The 25,289-nt window shown below is 30.9% G+C and overlaps 1 protein-coding gene across 1 annotated transcript in view; it reads left to right on the forward strand.

Annotated features, from left to right (window-relative positions):
- LOC108693666 overlaps window positions 1-25,289 on the forward strand; it is a 93,067-nt gene that overhangs the window by 46,600 nt on the left and 21,178 nt on the right. The window contains exon 2 of the mRNA XM_018202720.1: window positions 14,095-14,198. Coding sequence (XP_018058209.1) covers window positions 14,095-14,198 — 104 coding nt within the window. The remainder of the gene's footprint in view (window positions 1-14,094; window positions 14,199-25,289) is intronic.

Genomic DNA, 25,289 nt, shown 5'->3' on the forward strand with positions numbered 1-25,289 from the left:
ACGATTTAATCAAAATAATTTAATTTTAAAATAATAAATTTAATTAATTACACAATAAAAATTGCTGACGATCCTCGAGATTTATTTTTTTAACTTCACTCACTGAAAAAAAATAACGTAAATAATCCTAATTATTTCACTAAAATCAAAAATGATAACATGACCTACTCATAATTTAATATATTACAAAGAATATTAGAGAAATGTACTTATTTTAACGAATAAAACTAAGGCTTGATGAAATGTTGTATATTTTCAACATTTACATTAAAATTAAATTCGGGATAAATTCAAAGTAAATTTCGAGATCTGTGTAGTTCAGTTACACGGCGATAGTGTAAAATCGATAAATTCTTCACTTACAAGTCATTTTTTAGTAAAAGCAATAAAAAAAATTTTTTTATGACAAGACGATGCCGTTCCTATATATAGAAAATTAACGATAATCATCAGTACTTAAATCGTTTTCTAAGATCATTCTCTAAGTGTATAAAATCACTTGATATGGATGAGCTAGATCTTGCCAATTAAGTGGATAGTCATCGATTAATTGCCGCTTTCGTCATTTAACAAGATCGTTGCGCGTCGATTAGCAATCATCACGCTGCTTTCGTTGCCCTCTGGTTTAATTAGCAAGACCGAGTCACCCGACCAGTTTCGCTAGAATAATTGCTCGTCTTCGATTTCACGAATGGCTTCGTATGGCTGCTGGACCTCACCTCACGATAATCCCTATCCTACAAATTCCTCTCTCCCCCTCGCTATCTCTTTCCGCACCTCGCGGGTCTCGTGCCGCTCTTACAAAAAACGCGGAGAGGATACGAATAATAAACGAACGTCGCCGTGTGTCATAAGCGGCGCGTTGCCGTTGATACGCCACCTAAATCAATGTTTATTACGAGAGCTTGCCCTCTTAACGGCACGACGGGTCCACTTTTGACTTTCGAGAGTCCCGACTGTGCCAAGGATGCCACTTCGCGATCTCTCAAATGTTCTTCTACCATCTTCCTCTTCCAAACCGCGGCATTTATTTCTTAATAAACGCATCAGGAGCGAAAAAGAAACTAATTACAAAGATTTTACTCACAAAAAAATTATAAGAAATTCATTTTTCTATTTTTTCTAATATTTTGGTCATCTTAATTCTTTTACAACATATGAAATTGTATCATTTTGTACATACAGATTTTATCTACGTTGTTGATAATTCTAAGAAACGCAATGTTAAACAGCTTTCATTTAATGATTCATATCTAAAATGACTTTTTTACCCATTAATCTTTTTGGGTTTCGAACCCTGCATTTGCCAATTTCATCTAAGTAGTTCCTTTGACCGTCCTCTTCAAAGCTCCTTTCTCGCTTCCTCGCTTTCCACCGATATCGGCAGCATTCTTTTTGTTTTTTCGGGGTTATTAGTCTTGGCCGGGCGTCAAGACCGCCTGCGGTGTCTCAGATTCGTGTATCCGTCGTTTTCAGGGAAGAAAAGAAGATGTCTGGAATTTTTATAGATTCTGCCCAAACGGCGCTCCTTCTACGATATTTGTGAATGCTGCCTTGTGTACGATCGAATCACAATCGATTTACATATTGAGTGGAGCGAGAAGTAGAAAGAGATGGAGAGAGAGAGAGAGAGAGAGAGAGAGAGAGAGAGAGAGAGAGAGAGAAACAAAGAGAGATGGTATAGGATTAACATGCTTGAATTATTTTTGAGAAGAACGTTTAGCGATACAAATTAATCCATTGAAATGAGTACTGCAGGATATTAATCGATATGAGACTACCTACCGCGTGCAACAACTATTAGGAAATTACACGAGGAGATTATTAAAGTTGTAGGACGTTATGAAAGATAATTTCTCTTTCATTAAATTAAATTATCAGCATATACTTTTAAATTTTCTCACAGATTTTCTATAATAATTTTACAGAAAAGTAGAGAAAAGGATAAATTTAATTTCATTAATTTAATTTAATTAATTTAAAAGTAAAAATCTTAATTACAGTAGTTTATAATTTATTTAATTACAGTTTAATTATAATCGTTATAATTTGTATAATTTACTTTGAAATCAATACAAAGTACAAAGTAAAAAGTTTTACGAAGTCTTTCTGCCTTCTATTTTGAATTTCTCTTCTCGATTGATTATTATGAGTTAACAACAGGACAAACTATCGTCATAAATAATTATAGCGGCATGCTTGATATTTTTCAATTTTGCATTTTATCTTACTTGCATTCAATTAGAAGCATTGTATCAAGTAAATACCGGATGATTAGTTTTTTCTTCATGTAACGTATTCACAGACTCTTTTATACCGTATATTTTTATAATTAGAATTTTTAGAAGAATTAGAAACGTTGTTTGTAACTGCTATATCTGAAATCCTAAGATGCAGTTCTCTAAAGACGATTTATCGTCCTCGTTGATAACTTACGCTTGTAATCATGTAACACAAGATACATTTATCTTAACAACCGTGTTTGCAACAATCTTTCTCTATTTATAAAATCTCTTAACTTGAAAATATATTTTACTCGGAGGGATGTCGGAAAAGATTTAAAAAAATTTAATATGATTTAATAGGATTCGTTACACTTGTATTATTTGATACAAATAAATTCCGTTAATCTGTAAATGAAATAGAAAAGAAATAGCAACGCTCTAGTGAATACAAGGGCATGATAAATCTGTCGCAACATATCTGCAATAAACGTAGAAGGCAGCGGCGCGTGTAATACGGTAGACGAAATAGGATTAATAAAATTAAATCGGAGTAACACGTGGCGAGAGTGACGTCTAAGTGAGGAGCGCAAATTCACAAGGCGAGGGAAGACTGTCGGTGTGCGAAACTCAATTACAGAAGACGCGAGTGTGTCTGGAGCGGGATTTAAGGGAATAGACAGCGTCGTGAAAAATCTGATAATTCTCTTCGCATTTAGAATTAAATTTCACTGCTCCCTTTATATGTCGTATAAAAACGTGCTGCTTCTGTGAACAGCGTCTGAAGAGTTAGGACTATCCATGCCCATTTAGCGGCGTGAATTACTTGCGAAACATATACATTAAACTGTACAACGTCGGCTTTCCGTGCCTTTGAAACCTAATAGCGTCCGGTAAACTATCGTTGGAAAAAGGATTCCAAGATCTCTCGGAGCGACGCGGAATTCAGTTGCTCTTCTGAAGGAGGCCAATCTCATTTCTTCGGACATCTTTCGTAAATCGTCAGAGAAAATATTTTGACTTAGATTTATAAAAAAAATCCTGCACTAATTATATGGAAAATTGAATCCCGATTAAATAAATTCACACATCACATATAGTGTAATTTATAAAATGTGAACAAAAGATTTCATAGACACAAGGCTCAATAATAAGTAGTTTTTTATTTAGCGTATTAAAGATGCTCTGCAAAGAGTATAAAGTTTACACTTTTAATACACTATAGCTCAAAAACTATTCATAATTGAGCCTTATTATCTGATATCTTTGGTTCATTACATTTTATTATAAACCACATACATTATATGTGAAAACTAACTTTCACCGAGATCCAATTTTCTATATAATTAATTGGGATCTTTATTTAATCTTGCGAATCACGTATACGTTGACGATAAAGTACAACTTAATTATTGCAATTTCTAGGGATTCTTGTATCTTGTTTTCGTTACTGCCGAATTCCTGCCTAAACCGAAAATCATCATAAGGCGAGATTTACGTAAGGAGATGCGCGTGTCGCACGAATCGCTGTTATTTTTGTATAGGTCTTCACGCGAAGGAGTTATGCCAGTCGGTGGCCATTTAGCGGCACAAATTACTCGAGCAAAGAGACCATGGACAACGATTTATCACCGAACATCGTGGTGTACCGCATACTGTTTCTCTATGCTATATCTCTGTGTCATTTTGGTCTTGCCATAGCTTTCGCCTTGTCTTAGCCCTTTCTTTATACGACCGTCCCTTCGAGGCAAGACGCGTTTCTGCCAGTGAAATTAAATTTTCGAAACAGTTATCCGCGTATCGAACACACCTATATAATTTCTATGAATATGAAATATATGTCAAATTTCAATTTTTATCGAATGCTTAAATAAACTAATAATTAAATATTAATAATTATATATTAATATTAGACTAATCTAATCTGTAATTATTAATTATTTGTAATTAAATCTAATATTACTATTTTTTATTTCAATTTGATAATTAAATCGTGTGTTTAAAAAAAAATGCGTTATTAATTAAAAATTCTTGAAATATAATTCGTCAAAAATTTTGTAATCACGCGTTAATTTCTAAATACATATAAATATAAATAAATGGATGCACGGATTTCTAAATTGCCAAAAAATTTATTTATGCATTATTATATATTTAGTTATAAAAATTTACTGAAGTCTACACGTTTTTTAATGATATTATCTTTGTCATTAGTCAAGCTGCGAAGTAAATGTGTCTTTACGACACACTGAGAAATCTGGCATTGTTCCAGTGTTACTTTAGCCCTATCTCTCCTGAATTGTCAATGAATGAAAGCTTTATTCTACTTCCGGGTTTAAAGAAGTACTCGAGTTACAGGCATTTCTCAAATTACTCCGGTATTATATTATCGTTGATAGCGATTAACATACGCAATTGGATGGCAATGTACCTAAAATTTTCGAAAAAATTTATCGAGTTGCAATTTAATGCATGTAATTAAATCTCATTGAATGCAACCTTAATAAAAAAATTCCAATTTCAAAATAAAAAGTTTATTTCTAGTTAGAAGCAGAATTCCGTTTCTTTTGTTTAAGAATAAAAACTAAACTACTTGGTATTATTGTACATTTGCGATAATAAACTTTAAAGTATACAATAAGTGTCACGATAAAAATAGCAATTTATAGTAGTCCGATTGGTTTGATCAAAGGAACATTTGACTGCAAGATGTAAACTGGAATAATGATTATGGCGAAAAATTTAGAGCTTTAAATGTGGAGTAGAAAAATACGCGCGTCAACCGCGGCTTGATCGGCTATCAATCTTTTAATTCTCAGGATTAAACGGCGGATAAGTAAGAAGAAGAACGATTTATGTGACAGAAAGTGTGCAGCATCAACGAGACTTCTATTTCGGTATACCATGAAGACAACGTCGGCAACGAGCCTACTCCTCGTGACATAACCCTCTTTAGGGTTAGTGGCCTCTTCTTGACACTCGTAACTCTTTCTCTTGAATCGCATCCACCACTTCTTTCGAATGACACGTGCGACAATCAAAAGCTGCAGTTTCATCTTGCAACAATGACAATTTGCCTTTCATAATCAAAATGATATAGAGCTGTAGATAAATTCTATGAATTTTACGAACGAATATCATTTGAACTCATCATTCAAATTTAGAACAAATTTGTTTTAAGAGCATTTTATTATCAGAACATATAATTTTAATTTGTTTTATTAATAAAACAAATTAAATGCTCTGAAAAATAAAATAATAATAAATTTGTCCTTTAATTAATTAAATTAATAAAAAAGCAAAAATACTAATTTAAAAGCGTTGCTCTTTATATTTACTTTAAAATAACGTTATTTACACCCAATAACCTCTAAAATAATATGCATTATAATTTTTAACAGATCAAAAAAATTAGCGATATCGCTGAAAAATGTGATTGCTAAATCATGTATCATATCTCACAAATATCACCGAATAAACACCGTGTTAGAGATTATTTTATTGAATCATCTTCCGCATGGCTCGTTTCCGCTACCCACAATGATATATGCATAGTTCAACTATAGCAAACCAACTAGCATTTTAATGCGCCCGAAATAACGGCTTCCGACTTCCTCGATGAATGCCATAACATTTACAATTATTTGATGCATATTCCGTCAACAAACATCGCGACGTTCAATGTAAACGTTACGTTAGGCACGCGGATGTTCGCAGTCTTTGCACCTGCTGTTCTTATTTTCTCTTTGCGTACATTGTCTTCTGTGTATATTTCTTGACGGTCGTTACTAGGTCAGTATACCATTCTTTTACATATTATCGAAGACTTTTAAGTGTTTCTCATTTTCTTTAATATAAACTATTAGGTTATTAAAAACGTATAAAAAAAAAACAGTTAGTTAAAAATGTTCGAGAATATAAACTCGTCGTTAACTATATTTTTATCTCTGTAGCAATAGTCATTATTTTGTCATTAATTAATAAAACAAAGTATTCATCATTATCATAATTATCTTTATAGAAATCTGATATTGGCCAACTGAAAAGCAATAATAAATTACTGTCCTTCACTAATTTATTACTGAAAGACAGTAATTAATTAACTTATTTTAAATATTAAAAGCACTGTTGTTTAATGCTTTTAGTACCAAATAAGTAATTAATCACTGTCTTTCAGTAATAAATTAGCCAGTATTAATTAGATTTCCGTAAAGGCATTTTCAGACGTATCTTTCTTATCTAATTGCTATACATAAATAATTAATAAATTTCGCCTCGCTTGTAATTATATCTTAATCGCGATGTTAGTGATTAAAGCTGCTAACCCGGCGACCTCCAAACTGCAGACGATGATTTAACGCGGCGGGATGATCAGTGTGACTACCTATCACGCGCCAAGCTTTTAGTTATTTGTCCTCGTTAAAGTTTTTAGTTCCCACTTAACCCAAGCCAACGAGGTCCACGCTAATTTGCCACAAGATACGCCTTAGGATTCGAACCGCGGCGGCGAACGTTTGGGATTTAATCAGATGAGCGTAAATTTTATCCGCCATCGTGATAAATCCTCTCGTTTCTTCTTCCATCGATCCCAATCTTATGATGCTCTGCTGCTGAGAAAAAATAATTTGACCACCGAAAAATGCGACGCGACTAACAGCGTCCGCATTTCTTCGTTTCGAATAATCTATGCGTTCTATTCGATAATTTAGAGATTTATTGTAATGCGTGAAATTGAAGAACATGCGCGGATTGCATAAATCTTGTTACCTGATGTATACATTTCACAAAACTTTCTCTCACACGAGATTCGTTTAGATGATCGTATAAAAACCGATGAAAAAAGAAATTAGTTAAAATAAAGAAAAAGACATTTTCTCTACTCTTTTAGAAATCTAATACTATAGATAATTTAATACTAAAAGATAGTATTATATAATTACTTATTTTTAGCATTAAAAGCATTGTTGTTCAATGTTTTACTACAATAAATAATTAATTACTCTCTTTCAATAATAAATTGACTAGCATTAAATTGGCCGATAGAATTCTGTAAAGATAACAATTCGGAAAAACTCTTGTCTCTTTTCTCCGTCTTTCTCTCACTCCACTAGGCTCTCAGATATGCTTGACGTCTTGTAGTGACTTATACTGATGGAATCAATTTGCACAATTTTATTGCGATCGTTATGACGACATGTCATTTTCATTCCGCACTGTTTATGCAAGGATGCTGAACGAGATGCGTGCCTCGTATCACGTAGATAGACGAATATTACGTGACGATGCGCACGAAATCGGTCTTGTCAGACGTAACAGTCTGCAATACTGAGAATCGATGACTGGCAAAAGTTCATGCACTTGATTCGCTAAACTGATTCAGATTCTCGAAATATCGCGTATACGCAAGTGCACAGTGACGTTGCATACGATGCATGCCGTGCAAATCGGCACGTAACCATTCACACACGGTTCGCGTTGAATAATAAATGATAAGATAATCATATTGATTTACATCGTTGTTACGTGTGCATATTATTTACATGTTCATAGATAGATACAAACGGATAAATTGAGAACAGTAAAATAGTCCAAATAAAAACTCCTCGATTTCTTTAATCTATAATCCAATTATCTTATCAATTTAACTATATAAAAATATATTGTACAACTCAAAGAAGAAAAATAAATTTAAGAAATTAGTTAGTGCAAGTGAGATTGCAAAAATATTATATTAAATTTATTTTATCTTTGTATTGTATTTTATGATTCTATATACTCTACGTATTTTAATTAACTGCCTTAAGCTAATATTTAAGTTCAATAAATTTTCATAATTTTTTTTTAAATAAACTCATATTAACTTCGTATCAGCCGGTTGATTGAGATCATCATTGTGTGTGCTAAATTTTTTTTAATATTAATATCGTGTTAACTTCATAGATAATTCCATATAGTAAATGTAAACTTTAATGAATAGATATTGCACAGAAAAAATATTAATCAAATCATAAAACCATGAATATTAAATTCATATCTCTGTAACTTTGAAATATGAAGTATTAGAGAGAAATTTCTTTTTGATTCTTTCAACAAGAGAAAGGAAAAATTTCACACCTTATACAATACACCGGAAAATGACACAATTAACAACGCGTGTAAAGTATATGTGAAAAGACACGCACTCAAAGTGTTGACGTTCGTTAACAGAAGAGCTTGTTAACTGTACTGTGACATGCAACATCTATAAATCCGCATATGTCTATTAACACCAACATGAGCTTCGCCAACGACTTATCTCTCACCGAATACTTATATATACTTACATCGATCATCACTTCCTTAACCGTTGCCAAAAATGAATGTATCCATTAACAAATAAAAGCAATTATCTTTGAAATGTTGAGATTAAGATTATATACGTTATACATTGAAACCTATACAAACACGATGCTTGCGTTATATCTTTATACCTGAATAATAATAATTAATACTTTTCTAATTAATATCCACGATTATTTAATATTAATTTCATATATATGTATATAAAATTTTATTTTTAGAAATTTATTATAATACCTACCAATTTTATTTCTGAAATTAAAAAAAAATGCAGCACAGAGAGATAATGTACTTAAAGATTTTACCTAAATAAAATTATTTTTAGTTTTTTATTTCCATATTTTCTTTTAAAATGATAATTTCTTTCTCATTACAGCGCGTTTCAATTTTCTGTCTCGTCGCATCCGCAGAATTCTCGATATCTTTTTCACAAATTTCGATCTGAATTATTATATTCGAAATAAAAGTATTTATTATATATCATAATTTAACGTTACCGAAGGCAGCATGCAATTTGAGCTAAAACATTTATATTAGGCGCGGGGACACTTCCGAGGAGGCTCTCAACTTGTTTCTTGAATCGAATTTATACCTTTATACCATTCGCAATGCACGAGCCAAAGACATAAACTACATCCGATGTCTAATATCGCTTACATCCTCATTGGAATTCCAAAATAAAAGATGTATCTCGGAGATTGATGCAAAACTGCGCTCGAAAAAAAATATTGATCCTGCGACATATACCAGATGCTTGGAAGAAAAAAACATCCAACTATATTTCAAAATACATGTCATGTGGTAAAAAAAATATAAAAAGAACACAATTTTTATGCACAATAGAAATATATTATTCTCTATAGCAATATTAAATAATTATTTTAAGCATACAACAATTTAAATTTTGTTTTCTTCATCGACTATTAATGTCAAAAAATATTATTCATATAAAATTAAATTTTGCATATAATTGTCTTTTGAATATAATTATCTCACAAATTTTTCATTTTCTTTTTAAAATACAAAATATTCCATTGCTCAAATGAATAGTTCAAATGTTTCTTCAGCCTTCACAAATATTTAAAAGTGTCAAAATAGGAGCATCTCCTTCTCTAGGTATTATTACTTTACGATGCAGAAAGCATTATGATATCACCTTTGGCAAAAAACGTTACACCGAGAAAAAAATTATTAACTTTGACTAAATGCGTTTAGTTCGTAATGATTATTTAATATCAAATATTTATATATTCAGATTAACAAAATCTTGTAATTTAAAACATGTTATTTGTTTAAATTAACAAATATTTGCTTGACAATCCATGACCATTACATTTGAATCAACTATATATTATTTTCCAGTGTGTGATATCACCAGTTGATACCAATAATCGATGGATTCTAGCAACTGGTATAAATCGACTAGTTCTCTATGAATGTCTCGTAGACGCTTCTATGCTTGCAATAACACGCTTCGCGGAAATGTTACTGTACGTAGATTTTTTTATGTGCGGCAATTTGAATAAATTATACGCTTAGATAAGACCGTCGGTATCCTGTCGATGTATGAGGCTTATTGTCGCAAATCGCCTGGTTCGTATCGTAACGACATCGTAAACTCGGTGTACGCATTCCGGTATAATTAATCTTCGCGCGACTAATATAGTACAGATCAGGCTCGTAAAAATAAAAAGTATAAACACGTGTAAAATGTAATCGATGTTTATGTGTGACATCGCGACCTGTGTTACACGCCAAATAATTCTGGCCGTCTCTCTATCGTTTTTATCTTTTCTTAAATTGTGTAGCATTAACATATCTTAGACCTCTACTCAAATGATAAATCATGAACATTTTTAACGACTTTCGTTTAATAACGATTTTGAGTTGATAGTTTTTTAAATACATGTCAAACATTTAACGAGAAATAATATATTTTATCACTAAAATAATATAAAAATATCTATAAAGAGAGATATGTATAATATTATAAAAGAAATAATAATTGTTAAACCGTAAAATAATTAACAGTGAAATGATAATAAAATTTTATTAATATCTACTATAATTTGATACTAAAATGGAAAGTATAATATCACAGTAATGTATTAACGTCAATCATAGTTTTCTTTTGAAGTGCAAGATCAAGTATAATTAAAATGTATAATTACTTCTTAATCCATCATTATATTAAGCATTACGTGCTACAATTATAAAAAAAAATAGGTATGTACTTTGAAATAGTATTATGGGATAGCTTTTTTAATTCCGTATGCTATCTGTTATTAACTGTCTTATATATCACATTTTTTTATTATTTTTTTTATAATATACGGGTTCGATGTTTTGTATAATTGCATATTCCTATTGCTACAATTCTTTTAATAATCCTTTCAATATGCTAAGTGAAATCATTATAATACAGCACGCAATCTTATTTATCTCTTAGAAAATTTTTTGAATTTATACGTTTTTGATTAATCACATCTATACTAATTAATAATAACTTATAAGTCAATTCCTCAAAAATATAATTAGAGATTATATATCTGGATATATCATTTTGTCATAATCATTATCATGTAATACCCGATAATTTTATCTCATTAATCACTCGAGGATCAGCGATTACTAGCGAATCGTAGCAGTATAGGCAATATTGTTGCTTTATAACACAATTTTCTTCGCGAAACTCCTCATTCTAGCTGCGTTAAATTCTCTTTTAGGATGCTCATTAACATTGCGCTCTTGTACCGTTTATAGCAGACGGGTAAAACGATCATGTGTGAACCTTTTCTTTGCCGTATGTCTTACACGCTTTGAATATCTTAACTGCGGATACCGATCACGTACTCTAATAACAGATCCGTGCGAGCTACTATCATCATTGATTTTCCGAAGTGGTGAGTTACACTTAATCGATGCGTTTCCGATCATAAAAAGAGCTATTCCTAATTAATGCTGCGCTGATAAATATGCAGAAACCGAACTCACATCTTCGCAGTTACGTGATTTCAGTTCGATGATCGTTGATTTGAAGCTGAAGCCGCGATATCCAGAGATCAAGAAAATGTAAAATAAAAAAACATGCATCTCGCAGTTGTAAATGCAGATAAAATAAAAGAGAAAAAAATAGGAGACAAAAAGAATTAAATTCAAATTTTAAACCAGATTTTGAATTTTAATTTAATTTAAATTGTAAACGGTAAATAATATTTCGTTATTTTTTATTTCGAAAATTCAGTTCGCGAAAAATTAAATTATTTTAGGTAATTAATTTGTATTGTTTGACGATTATTAGTAACATCATATTATTAATAAAAGTTAACTTTAAATTTTTTATCAAAAAATAATTATCTATTTTCTTTCTGTAAATTCTGTAATAACTTTTATTCTAGTTAAATGGGCCATTAAGTAGCCATTATTTACTACGTTCAGCATATTAAACGGTGCTATGTCTCATAGAAATAATGCGAAATCGCTTCTTAAAAAAAACACAAATATATGAGATATTTACGTCTTCGTGCATAAATCGTTGGAGTAAATGACTAGCACACCGATACATCTTCCCATGTGACAGCATGTTTAATCGCGATGACGGCAACATGTTGGGTGCTAGAAAATGGTAGAGACACTTAAGCCAGTCTGGCTAATCATCCATAAAATTAACTTGCGCGATTTCTTATCAATTAAAATTAATTTTAAATGTCGATTTTTTAATTACAAGAAGTTAAATACCGTGAAATAGATACATGTTGATAAAGAAATGAATAATTATAGATAAAATACATTAATATTTTTCTCTTGACGAAAGCTATTATTAAAAATACACGCTTTCCCACAATCGAAAATAAAATTTGCGAACCCTGATAAAAATGTATGCAGTTTTTCTAGACACTTAATCAGTTACTATAATATCTAATATTACTGTATTCTTATTATTATATAGTTGTGCCAATATTGAGTAGAAAATGGATAAGAACTTGATACAGTTTTATTCTGTTCACTTCATGAACAATTGGTTTGCTTATTAATCAATTTAATATCCATTATTTGTTGTGTTTCTATTCAGTAAATGGATTTAGCTTTTACGCATCTTTTGTATGCAGTAATTGCAAACAAAGCGTTACATCCTGATTGGGATCCTAAGTAGTTTTCAGCTTCTCAGTTACTAGACAGAAGTTAGTATAATTGTTTAATAACTGCTTCAAAAATGAAATTTCTATCGCTTAATGAATTTTAGGGCGATAACATGGCAGCATGTCACTCGCGAGTTCCGCACTCTCGCATTGAAGTTTAATTACGCGACTTTTACTTACACGCAAACTATGCACTGCACTCGTCTTATTATTTCACAATATCAAAAGAGATTAAGAGAGCAAGCAATGAATTACCGCGTTGAACACCCTGTATCTAGCGTGCGCCATCACCACGTGGTTCGTGTTCGGGTGGAGAGTTACGCGATCGCGTTCGTTTTGCGATGCAAGATTGTCACGCACGTCTTTAATGTTACGTGTCGGCATATCCCGGGAACTATATTGAGAAATTAAAATGATTACATTATGTAAGCACGTACTTCGTAGTATATACTCAGTATATACCGCGGAATGAGCGGCGCGATCTATGAGCCGAACATTGTATACGCTTCTCCCCCGAGAAATCCCAGAACCAAAAGGAAAGAAAGAGGAAAACCGACCGTTTCTGATAATTCATTTCATTTACCAGACTCTCATTCAGGTGCGCACGATCACGTACCTTTTACGACGCTACATCATGTCACGCACGTCTTTAATACGCACCCTACGCGTTCTGTATCTATAGAGAAGTGGCTTTGAGGAATTAAGATGATTACACTAAGCGTCGTATACTCAATACGGAACTGTGGCCGATCTATCAAGTGCAACAGGCTTCGCATTTCTCTTAGGGGAAAAATTTGAAATGGATAAAAATCGATCATTATTTCCTGAAAACGCATCTCATTTACTAGTCGTGTCTCTTTAGGACACGCGGGATATATCCCGTTTGCAATAAGCAGACTGGCGTCGTATGCGATGTCACGCCAAATGGACGCTAAAGACGGACTTTAGTGTTATTCTGATGCATAATTTTCGCTCGACGACAAGTTTACCCATAGTATAAAATACTGATTCGTCGATGTTGCATGTCTCTATTTCATCGCGAATTACAACTTTGCATTACGATTTCATTCATCAAAGCCAGACACGAATAGCTTCAAACATTGAACGCTCGAGATAATATTATTATGAATTATGGGTGGGATTGAAAATACGTATTCATAGCACCGAAGATTGTATCATTAGAGAAAAAAAGATCTTCAATAAGCAACAAGATTAATTATAAATTAAAACATTTGAAAAACTTGTTCCTCGCTCGTCCAATTATATACACGATTAATTTCGACAGTTTATATTAATATTAAAATACTTATGAGATAACGTCATGATAAAAACGCATTTAGAAAAAAAAATTTTGATAATTGGATGTTAACTGTCACCTTTATTTTTTTTTTCAGCCATCTTTCAAAGGATATCAACGTCAAGAGGACAACTAAGGATCCAAAGCATGGCAACCTGCCTTTTCGTGTGTATGGATTCTTGCGGTTTACTTTACGGCTCGGTAAGTAAAGCTTTCTTCGTTATTCGTTTTCACTGATACGAATCATGAAAACGTTTCGTAAAATGTGGGAAAATTCAAAATGCACAATATAGAAAATTATATTCCAACTCTCTTTTTTACCTACTTTCTTTATCATAAACGTTATGAACGATAACAATTATGAATTATTAATAAATATAGATGGATAAATTAATAACAGACTAGGATATAATCAGCATATATATATTGCCTTATCTTTCTTTAATTTATATAGATGATGTATTTTAAAAAAATCTCGAAGTTGTTTTTTCATTAATTTCCATTAATTTATATATTTCATCCTGAATATGTAAAAAGCGATTAAATATAAAGCTTAAATCCTATCTCGTTGTCCACAATGTAAGTGAGCAGTGAGCACTATGAAGAAATTAAAATAAAATTATATTCCAAAAATATTTTAATTATTACATTTTATTCCTTTTACTTTTTTCAATTATTCACTTAACCAATAAACTGGAAAATTCAATCTGTATAAATCATAATGTAATTGAAGGTACTCTAAAATGGTTTAAACAATATCATTATTACGTCATTTCTTAATAATTCTTCATAGTTTCCAACTACATTTCCTATAAATTTGTATAAATTTTGTGCATGTAAACTAAATCAAATGCAGATTATCCAGGATGATTATCCAGGAATACTGATCTTAATTCATTTTAATCTATCCATTTTATGGCAATAAATCTGTGATTTTTGTCAATATTTTTAATATAATATATACATCTAATCTAGATTTTCACAGATCCATTATTGTGATTTAGAATACAAGATAAATCACTCACCAATATGAAGCGCAGCAGCGGAGTTGTAATTGCACTGGACCTGGAATTAAAAAATTACGCTTAGTTGAGAATAGAGAGATATATCTAGATTAGAGAATACATTTAACATTTAAAATAATCAATATTCTGAAAAATGATTATTGCGCGCATTGAATCATTTTACTTATCTTTAATAAATATTTAATTATAAAAATACATAATTTCTGAAAAGTCTTTTTTCAATTTTATAAATAAAAATTTAATTCTTACAGAAATAATTCATTCGATTTAAATTTAAAGTGCGTTCAAAGAATTTTGATACATGTACAAGTAATAAATATTAAGCAACACAATTTCTATTATAAGTATTTTAAATAGGTTCTTCTAAAATGTACAGATTCAAATAATCTCTTGAATATACAAGTACATTATTGTATTACAGTGCAAAATAGTACATGAAACTTTTTATGTGACACGGAAATAAATGATTAATTTTGTAGTAACAAGTAACAAATAACACATAAATAATAAATTACTCCAAAGTTGCTCCGCCGTGGCATGATGCCTCCTAGGCCTCCTCCTCCTCTCAGCCATCCTCTCAATCGTTGCACTCACAAAATATAATACTCGCAAAAATACAGTTGATTACAATCGCATGTATAATAATCACAGGAATACGACGGCACTTCTCGCGACACGCACTTCATTGTATTACGACGCAACAATAATGAGAGAAAAAAAAATGCGTAAAAAGTTATGACTACCTTGATTCCCCATAGAGTTCTGCATAACGATTGAATTCACGAGAATACCACGCAATTACACAAGATTCTTTTATCGCCTGTTAAACGTTCTTAATGATTAATAAATCTTTACTACCAAATAATATTAAATTCGAACGGTACGCAACATTTAGACAAATACAATGTGAGTAGACAAACGACACTGTATAATCGAAAGATCGTATTAAAGTATAATAATTAATTACGACTGATTGCTGTACATGATTCGCATTTTTTAACGCGTAGGATGCTTCTGATATTCCAATGCAATTTCGAATACCTCATTCGTGAATGAAAATCAAATACGTATCACGATATTCGGCTACGAATAATTCAACCATTTATTTCGATAATATCTATATGTTAAGTATTACAGTAATCATGAGTCAATCAATCGAACATACGCGCAGCTAATTGTTCGAAGCAATGATTCTATACATCTCCTGATATTTCAACGACCAAATCTTGAGAGATAATACGACGATAAACGCGGAATAATAGAGCGACCCCCACTACGCGATCCTGCGAGCTTCACTATGCGATTGATAACCGATGACCTTGTGTTATTGTTTACCGCTGTGCGTCGACTAACGGCCAGCGAACGATTTCCGTTAGTTTATTCCGCATTACTCGTCGAACGGTGATCGTGCTTCGAAACATCTAATTTATAATCTCTCAAATAATTAACAAATCTCAAATAATTGATTCTGTCCGCAAATTAATTGATTCTTCCAAATTTAAGATAGTTACTTGTTACATAAAGATATCTCTCGTACGATTTACTCTTGTTCATGTTAACGATTTACTCTTGTTCATGTTGTTGTATAATATATAATATATATATATATATTCGTATAAATACAAATTTGTATAAATACAAATATTTTCTAAAGATGTTAAAATATACATAAAAATTGCTTAATAATTTTTATATATCTGTAAAAATCATGAAAATTAATCCAGGACACGAAAAACTCATCGTGTGTAGTAAGAGTGCCAAAAACTTGTATTTATAAAGTATGTACTAAGAGTAAGGCATGTTAAATTAATACAATTATAATTTCACTTGACGCTTTAATAACATATTGCATATCGTAATTTCGATGTACATATAATTTATTTTAATCTTCCGTTCATGTTTACTAATCGCAGCTTTGTCAGATCGGATCTTACTCGCATTATTTCGTAATAAACATGTAACATCTAATTGAAAGTATTGCGCTCGAATATTCTAATCAATGAAGAATCAAGTACATATCGCGATGACATCGTATGAATATTTAATCATTTATTTCGATAATATCTATGCATTTAAGTTATAGTACTCGTGATTCAATCATCGTGATTAATCGAGCATATGTGTCGTTAATTATCGAAGCAAGTGATTCTACACATCTTCCGGTACTTCTACGACCAAATCTTGAGAGATAATACAACGATAAAGAGCGGAATAATAGAGCAACCCCCCTATGTGATCCCCACCTGCAAGTTCCACTATATGATTAATAACCGACGTCGATGACCTTGTGTTATTGTTTGTACGCTCGTGCTGTGCGCCGAACGGCCAACGGCATTAACAGTGCGAATGAGTCCCCTTATCTGCGCATTATTCTTCGAACGATGAACGTGACAAGTATTCCAAAATCTAATTCATTTCCTCGCAAATAATTAGAAATGGACTATCCGCGAACTAATTGATTCTTCCCGATTCGAGATGATTATCTATTACAGTAAAGATATGTTGTACGATTTATGATTCTTGCTCATGTTAAAAGTCATGTTTGATTAATACAATTATAATTTACTTGATGCTTTAAAAACATATCGTAAATTCAATATTTGTATAATTTATACGATTTATTTTAATCTTCGTTCATATTTAATTTCCTAATTGCAGCTGAGATCAGACCTTGCTCGCATTGTTTCTTCATCGTAATAAATAAAAATGCGTGTAGTGTGTAATTGAAACGAAAGTGCGCTTGATCGAATATTCTAATCATTAGTCCATACATGATAATAATTAGGTAACTGTGCCTTCGCGAGTGTTATATCGAATGCGTGTGTCTGTACAACAAAATCTGAGAAGAAGAGGAGGCCTGGAAGACATCATGCTACGACGGAGCGACAATGAGATAAATAATTTATATTATATATTTACGCAACAATTAATTTTTTAAATAGTAATTGTTTCAGGCGTTATATATAATTTGAATATGTTTGTCTTTTATAGTTCAATACTTCTTATATTACAACTCCGCGTCGTATTGGTGAGTGAGGAATTACGTTTTATTTTAAATAAAATAAAATAATTTGTGTATAATGAATTTGTGAAAAAATGTATGTTAAAAAGGATACTATAGTAAAAATAAGTACATTAGAAATAAGTAATAATATAGATTTACTGTCTTACAATAGATGTAATCAATAAATAATTTATCCTGTAGTAAGGATTAGAATCAATAATTTATTCTTCTAAATATAAATTGTCTGGCAATAGAACTGATAACATCTTTAAAAAATAACATATTAATAATGTTGTTTGGATAATTTTAGATTTTAGAAAATCAAACATATTGTAATTTTAATTTTAATTATTTTAAATTTTCAAGTTCATTGATATAATTACAATTTTTTTAAAGAATCGAGAAAAACTTTCAACTACTCAATCGAATTAAGTATATTCTAACTCAATTACGTTCATGTCTTCATGAAAGAAATGTATAGTTTCATACAGGCTTGACTAGGTCTGTGATTAAAAAAAGTTACCAATGCACTGTGGCGGAAGAAAAAAGCGCATTCATCTAAAAAAAAAAAACATCTCAAAAACCATTATCGATTAAACAGACGCGTGATGTGCATTCAAATCGGCTAATTATAACAGATACAAAGTAGCATTCTATCAAAATTATGGACAGAAAGATGTCCATGCTAGGAATATTAAGTATACATTAAGTTACCTATACATTAACTTGTTGCTATTTTTATAACGTCCTTGTCCCTATAGATATCTTGGATCATAATCGCATATAAAAGCGGAAAGAAATAAAAGAAATTACAGTCTTAAATTAAATCTTCTTTTTTATTGAAATATTTAAATTAATTATATATTTCGAATTATCACTCAATGATTAAAAATCTTTGTATTAATAAATTTTCGACTATTCTCTGTGAAATTAAAATCGATAACAGAATTTACAAAGTCAAGTTTAGTTATTTTGATCAATGTATGTATTACGAAATTAATAATATGTATATTATTGAAATATCAATTTACTTTAAAGATATGTTTAAAACGTAAAAAGATATGTTTAACACGTCTGCCTAGCTGCCCTCCCTTAAACAAATCTTAATTTGCTGGTTAAGTGGGGGGAGAGGGAGGGGAAGGAGAAGGGAACAGCTCGGCAGACATTCAAAAAACCAGCTTTGTAGAGGCTTGAATGAAGCTATAAAAAAGATCTAGAATAAGATAATTGAGTATATTAAGATAAATTTAATAGATTAAAATATTTTCTGAAAATAAAATATAAAATTTTACAAAATTTGAGGAATTATAAGAAATATACAATATTATAGCAGAAATATATTATATCTAACATAAGAAAGTTAATTATTTGTCATATTCTCAAATGTTTGCATTTCGAAGCAGAAAATCAATGATTGACAACAATTCGATTTATACGCAAGTAATTTTAAAGCAAAAGTAATCTTCTGTATCGCCGATCAATTTCAATTTTATTGCGGAATTCCGATATACATGGCCTAGTAAATAATCTCGTACAATTCCAAAGATCGATGTTTCCTTTCAGTATGGCATATCGTCTCATTTGTATCGGGCGTATTTGTGTGCATGCCGAGCATACCTTACCTATGATTAGGTTGATCGGCTTTATTTCCTGTTTACACTGTTCCAGGTGGTAGATAATTAAGGGATAAAGGAAATCTCATAGCTTTAGATTCATTTCTCGATTACACGCGTATTCGTCTAGCATGGAATCTTTTTTTTTGCTTGTTCAGATCTAAAAATACTTATAAGTAAACGTGTTAATAAAGGCAGATCTTTTATCTTTTTATACTTCTAATCATCGTATAATATAATGAAAAATTTATGATCTGAACGTTGAGTATCAATAAATACTGCATCGCAAATACTATGCCTATGATTGTGGAGGATCAATTCAGTTAATACATAATTACGCTCACAAACTGTAATTATTTTATTTTATAAACTCTACGAACCCTTTAATTATCTAACTAGTTCTCTTACAGAAATCTAATACTGGCCAATGTATTACTGAAATATAATAATTCATTACTTCTTTGGAGTACTAAAAACACTAAACAAAAATATTTTTAATACTTAAAATTAAATAAAATAATTAATTACTGTTTTTCAATATTAAATTAGCCAGTGTTAGATTTCTGTATTATGTAAGGATTATAAAATAAATATAACAAATGGCTTAAAAAATTTAATTCATTAACACATCAATTAAATGATGCATTTAATATGATGAATTTAATTCACAGAAATTAATTTACATACATTGTACATTTTTAACGCTTGATAACATCTCGATTGGATTTCATCTTTTAAAAAGTGTTAAGTAGTTGACAAGCATTCCAATGGCCGCCTTATCACAAAAATCACACTGACATTTAAAACGATCAAGTTGTCGATTTAAAATGTTTAAATCCCTGCGAGTCTTTAAATTCACATAAGTACGTGTTAAAACTTTTAGAGTATCTTAGTGTGCATCTACATCTCGTATATCTAATTATAAACGTATTCTCTGCTGAAAGATGGGTCGAACGACACTTCAGCGATATAAAAAAAGTAGAGGTCTATCAATCGTCGATGCTTACATGATTTTTTTTACGCGCGCGCAATACTTGATGTCTATGTGTCTCGAGGCACATAACCGCGGATCGGAAACATCACTCGAAGAATTTATGTATACTTAATTTCACGATGACATTCTCGAGAGGCATGTTCTCTTAGATCTGTAACACACGCGACAAATTTTCCTACGCTCCCGCTGTTTTACGACACTGATGAAGACACAGAAGATCCTTCGTCAACTCTTTCGAAATTATCAGTGAGAAATAATCGAGCAGTAAAAAATGTTTTCACCTCGTAAAATGTTTGACAATAAAATGAGATTGACGGTGGCTACTTGTGTGGTCTTTTAAATGATAATTCTAAGGGTGTGATAATTTTGAAATTGTTTGATGAAAATATCCTTCGATAAATCAAAAGTTTTTTATAAATGGAAGTTTATGAATAAATTATCTATCATAATGATTTTTTTATTCTCAACTTTAAAATTTTTTATATTCAATATAAATTACACTTTGAAATAATTTTCAGTTAAAATTAATGCCACTGAAAATTGTGATGTTAAATGAACATATTTTTCGCGAGATATTTATTAAAAAAGAATTGACTTAATAGATAAAAAATACGCTACAATAAGAAACAGCAATAAATTTGAGTTATTCATTCGAATATTTCATTAGCAGAAAGTCAGCATAGATTAACAAATGTGTATCCGTGCATCAAGATAAAGTCATAAATAATTATCTGAGCAAAGAAAAACGAAAACAGAACATGATAAACGGACATTTTCCGCACGCATTCATAAATTATCAACTGTCGCGTATGTCGTGTCGATTATGTATGCACATTGGCATTAAAATCAGAGCAGCAGGATGTTATTTAAGAACCGTCATTGTCGTGACGGACGAAGCGGCAAAAGAAGCTATACCCGCGGAATGCGAAACACTCGGCGGTTAATCGGAAGCGTGAAGCACGAAGGATAGCCCGAGAAAGCCGGCCAGCCATCTGATTATCGGTCTACCTGGCCTACCAGATGCAAATGGACCACTCGGAACACAGCAGAGGAAGTATCCGCGCGCGAAGCAGATATTACATTAGGTCGAAAATAGATCTGAAGGCCGTTTGACCACGCATTGCATCCCTACAATACGTTATCGTTGTCATTGAATATCTCTCCGATCGAATTCATTCGAACGCTGTATAATTGTTGTTTTGAATAAGAAAAAATTTCAATACTATACTGCGGCAAAGATCATCGAATAGAATAACTTTGCAATAGCAAATCTTAGTGTACAAATCGACACACATTTAAGGACAATTGTCCTATCTAATCTAGACCTGTCAGATCGTTCTTTTCATATACAATATATAGAATAAAAAATATATTGAAGAAATCTGATTTTCGATTTATGTACGTATTATAAAAATTATTGCAACTATAGGTACAGTTATTAGTACTGTTTTTCTTGCGCGAGTTTTTCTAATGCAGTGAGTTCTAAATCTCTAAATTTTCAAGTATTTATCGAAATTAATAGTTTGTGGAATGATTATAATTTTATGAGTAAACTTCGAGTAACAACAATCATCAAAATTTCCATATACGTATTATAATTGTATATTATGTCTTACGGCAATTTTTTTTACTGCATAAAGCTATTTATACAAATAAAATCTATTAAAATTAAATTTTAAACTATAAAATCTGTAATCCATTTGGATTCTTGAAGCTTAATTGCCTAATTGCTTGTAATTCTAAAACTGCTGATGATTCAATATCTTTTTGACAAAAAGAAATCGAGAGACAAAATATCATTTTTTTTTATCTAGCTGGATATTAAGTTCTTTAATAGCAGTATCATTAATCGATTTTTACACAGTACTTGCAAAGCAAAATGAAAACATAAATTGCATTAAAAAATTGCAAAATAATCTCGCTTGGAATATGTACGTAATGCAATTGCGTGCTGACGGTCGTTGATCGAAGAAGCTTTTTTCACTCTCGGTATTATCAGGAACATTAATAATTGCACTTGATTGGCCGCGGACAAGATGATCCACGAAGTAGATTTCAAAGAGCGCATTGCACTTCTACCTGATTGCAATCAAGTTCTCGTACAGTTTCTGCTACGTGGTTGCACATAATATAGATACAGAATGTATTTATTATGACGCTGGAGAGATCTTGAGATGACTATATTTTATACTTATTAATATTATCAATTTTCTACTCAAACTGTAACATGTATACAGTATGTATATAGCAGAATCTAATATCTAGTGCAATTAATAAAAAAATATAACATATTTGAATTTGAGAGTAATTTTGAAATATTGATAAGATTTGATTCTCTGATAAGAATTAATTGCATCAATATTCTCATAAAAGATCTACTGTATTTTCTATAATCGCTTGATCTATCAAATAATCCATTAAACAAAATACAAAGTAAATGCAACAAGAAAAGATATTTTGAATTTTCACAAAATTATCACTATATTGCTTCAAATTACGGGAAATGTGCAATTTATTGGAAACGATGTAATAATAATCAGAATTCATTGCATAAATCCAAGTTATGTTAATGAACTGTTTTAACTCAATTTTATATTTTTCAAACAAGAATTTATATTCGTTCTTAATTTTATTTATTCCGGAAACGAGATTTGCATTAACATATTATAAGTAGTATTTATATACTTTACATTATTTTAATAATATGTCTGTGTAAAGACAAAATATAAATCTAAAAATATAAATTAAAATTAAAAATGAAATATTTTTCATTAATTACATTAGTTAGTCACAATATGTATACTAAATAAAATATCCAAAAAGTTTGAAATAATTTTGTATAATTAATTATAAAAAATCAAAACTATAGTACAAAATTTAAAGGAACAAGATTTTATAGTAATATAATATATTTTTGAAAATTTATCAATGTTTTAATTAATCATATAATAAATTAATACCTATCACAATCATCATGGTTTTTTATACACGGAGATTGTTCTATCTTTTGTACAAGTTTCATCCTTATGAATAATTTCGACATCGCCGGTGTAAATCCTCAAGGCAACTTACGTCCATCTCTTCCTTCCTCTAAGAACCTAAACGACCGACGCATCGTTTCACACCTCACCGGCAAATTGGATCCGCTGAAGAGTCGTGTCTACCGACACCGTCGCGGTTTTTTTGCGGTTTAAATCGAGGTCAATTTGAAAGTTAAACGAACTCTCGCAGCGGGTACTCTTTCTTTCATGCGGCTGGTCCCGAAAATCCCAATCTAGATGGACGTAAGGTCGGTACCTTTGATGGCGCAATCACAACGAGAGGCGCCATTCCACGTGTTTGGAACGTTAAATATCTGTCTTGTTATCAGGTATTCTTCGTCTTTACAGCCGTTCGCACGTTCTTCGTAGCCGGACGATTGTAAATCTTTACTCTTATACATCAAGCATAAAAAATAATATTCTCTTTGTGTGATTGCTTATTATAATTATATTAAATTTGCAAAAAAAAAAAGTGCTAGTCGATTTTTAATATGAATGAAATATGAATGGAACCTGATTTTCGAGTCTACGGAAAATATATTAATACCATATAAAAAACAATAAAGTAAAAATAAAGTAAAAATTCTAAAATGAAACACAACTTTAAATGAAAATAATTACTCATAATATTTTATGATTGTGAATTTCTTATCGTGATTCCACAACGTATAGTTATTTTTATTTGAAATAAAAAAATAATAGAAATGTAGAGCATTAATAATGGCATTAATAATGGTAATATCGTCACTGCGCCTCTCGCGAAGCGATCGATCTTTTTTTTCTGCGTAAGAGCAGGTTTGCGTCTTGCAATTTACAGGTGCAGAGTCATCCTCGTACCGCTTCTGCATATCTCCGGAAGATCGCTTGATAATACGAGAGACAGTGCCGATTCAGAGCTGTCTTATCGAGACTGTTCTCGTAGAGCCGGAAATTATTAGATATATCCAATAAACGATTTGACATTTGTGATTGCATCAAACGTACTCTCCTGGAAGCATTCGTTACGTGGTAAATGAAAAATTTCTTGTGCATGGTTAATATGACCGCAATTTCCTATTCAATATTGATGTTTATCTGAGATTCGATTCTTTATCATTCGATAATTGATTTTCGTATTTAATTGCATTTCAACATGGTTTTCTTTTTAGATCTGTACGATTGTGAGAAGGCTACATAAGAATATATTATTTCTCTTTGCAAAAAAAACGCAAGTCTATATGTAAATGCGACATGCGTATCATCGACATTCACATTTTGACATTGATAATTCCCCAGCTCGAAACGATTAATAATTATAAATTCAATTCTCATCAAAATAAACTATTTTGATGAGTTGAGCTTGAGGATGAAATACAATCAGAAAAAATTTTGTTAATTATTTCGACTTCAATTTGGTTTAATAAAATAATATAAAATGTAATTCCATCAAGAATTATATAACATAGTTTAAGGTTTAAAAAGAAATAGGAAAGACACAGTAATATGATATTAATTCAAATTCATGTATATATAATATTAACTCAACTCTTATGTTTCTTAAAATAAAATTGATTTTAAATTAACGGAAAGACCTACTGACGAATATATTACTGAAGTAAAATAACTAAATTAAATT

This window comes from Atta colombica, unplaced genomic scaffold (genome assembly GCF_001594045.1).
Source record: "Atta colombica isolate Treedump-2 unplaced genomic scaffold, Acol1.0 scaffold96, whole genome shotgun sequence".
Lineage (NCBI taxonomy): Eukaryota > Metazoa > Arthropoda > Insecta > Hymenoptera > Formicidae > Atta > Atta colombica.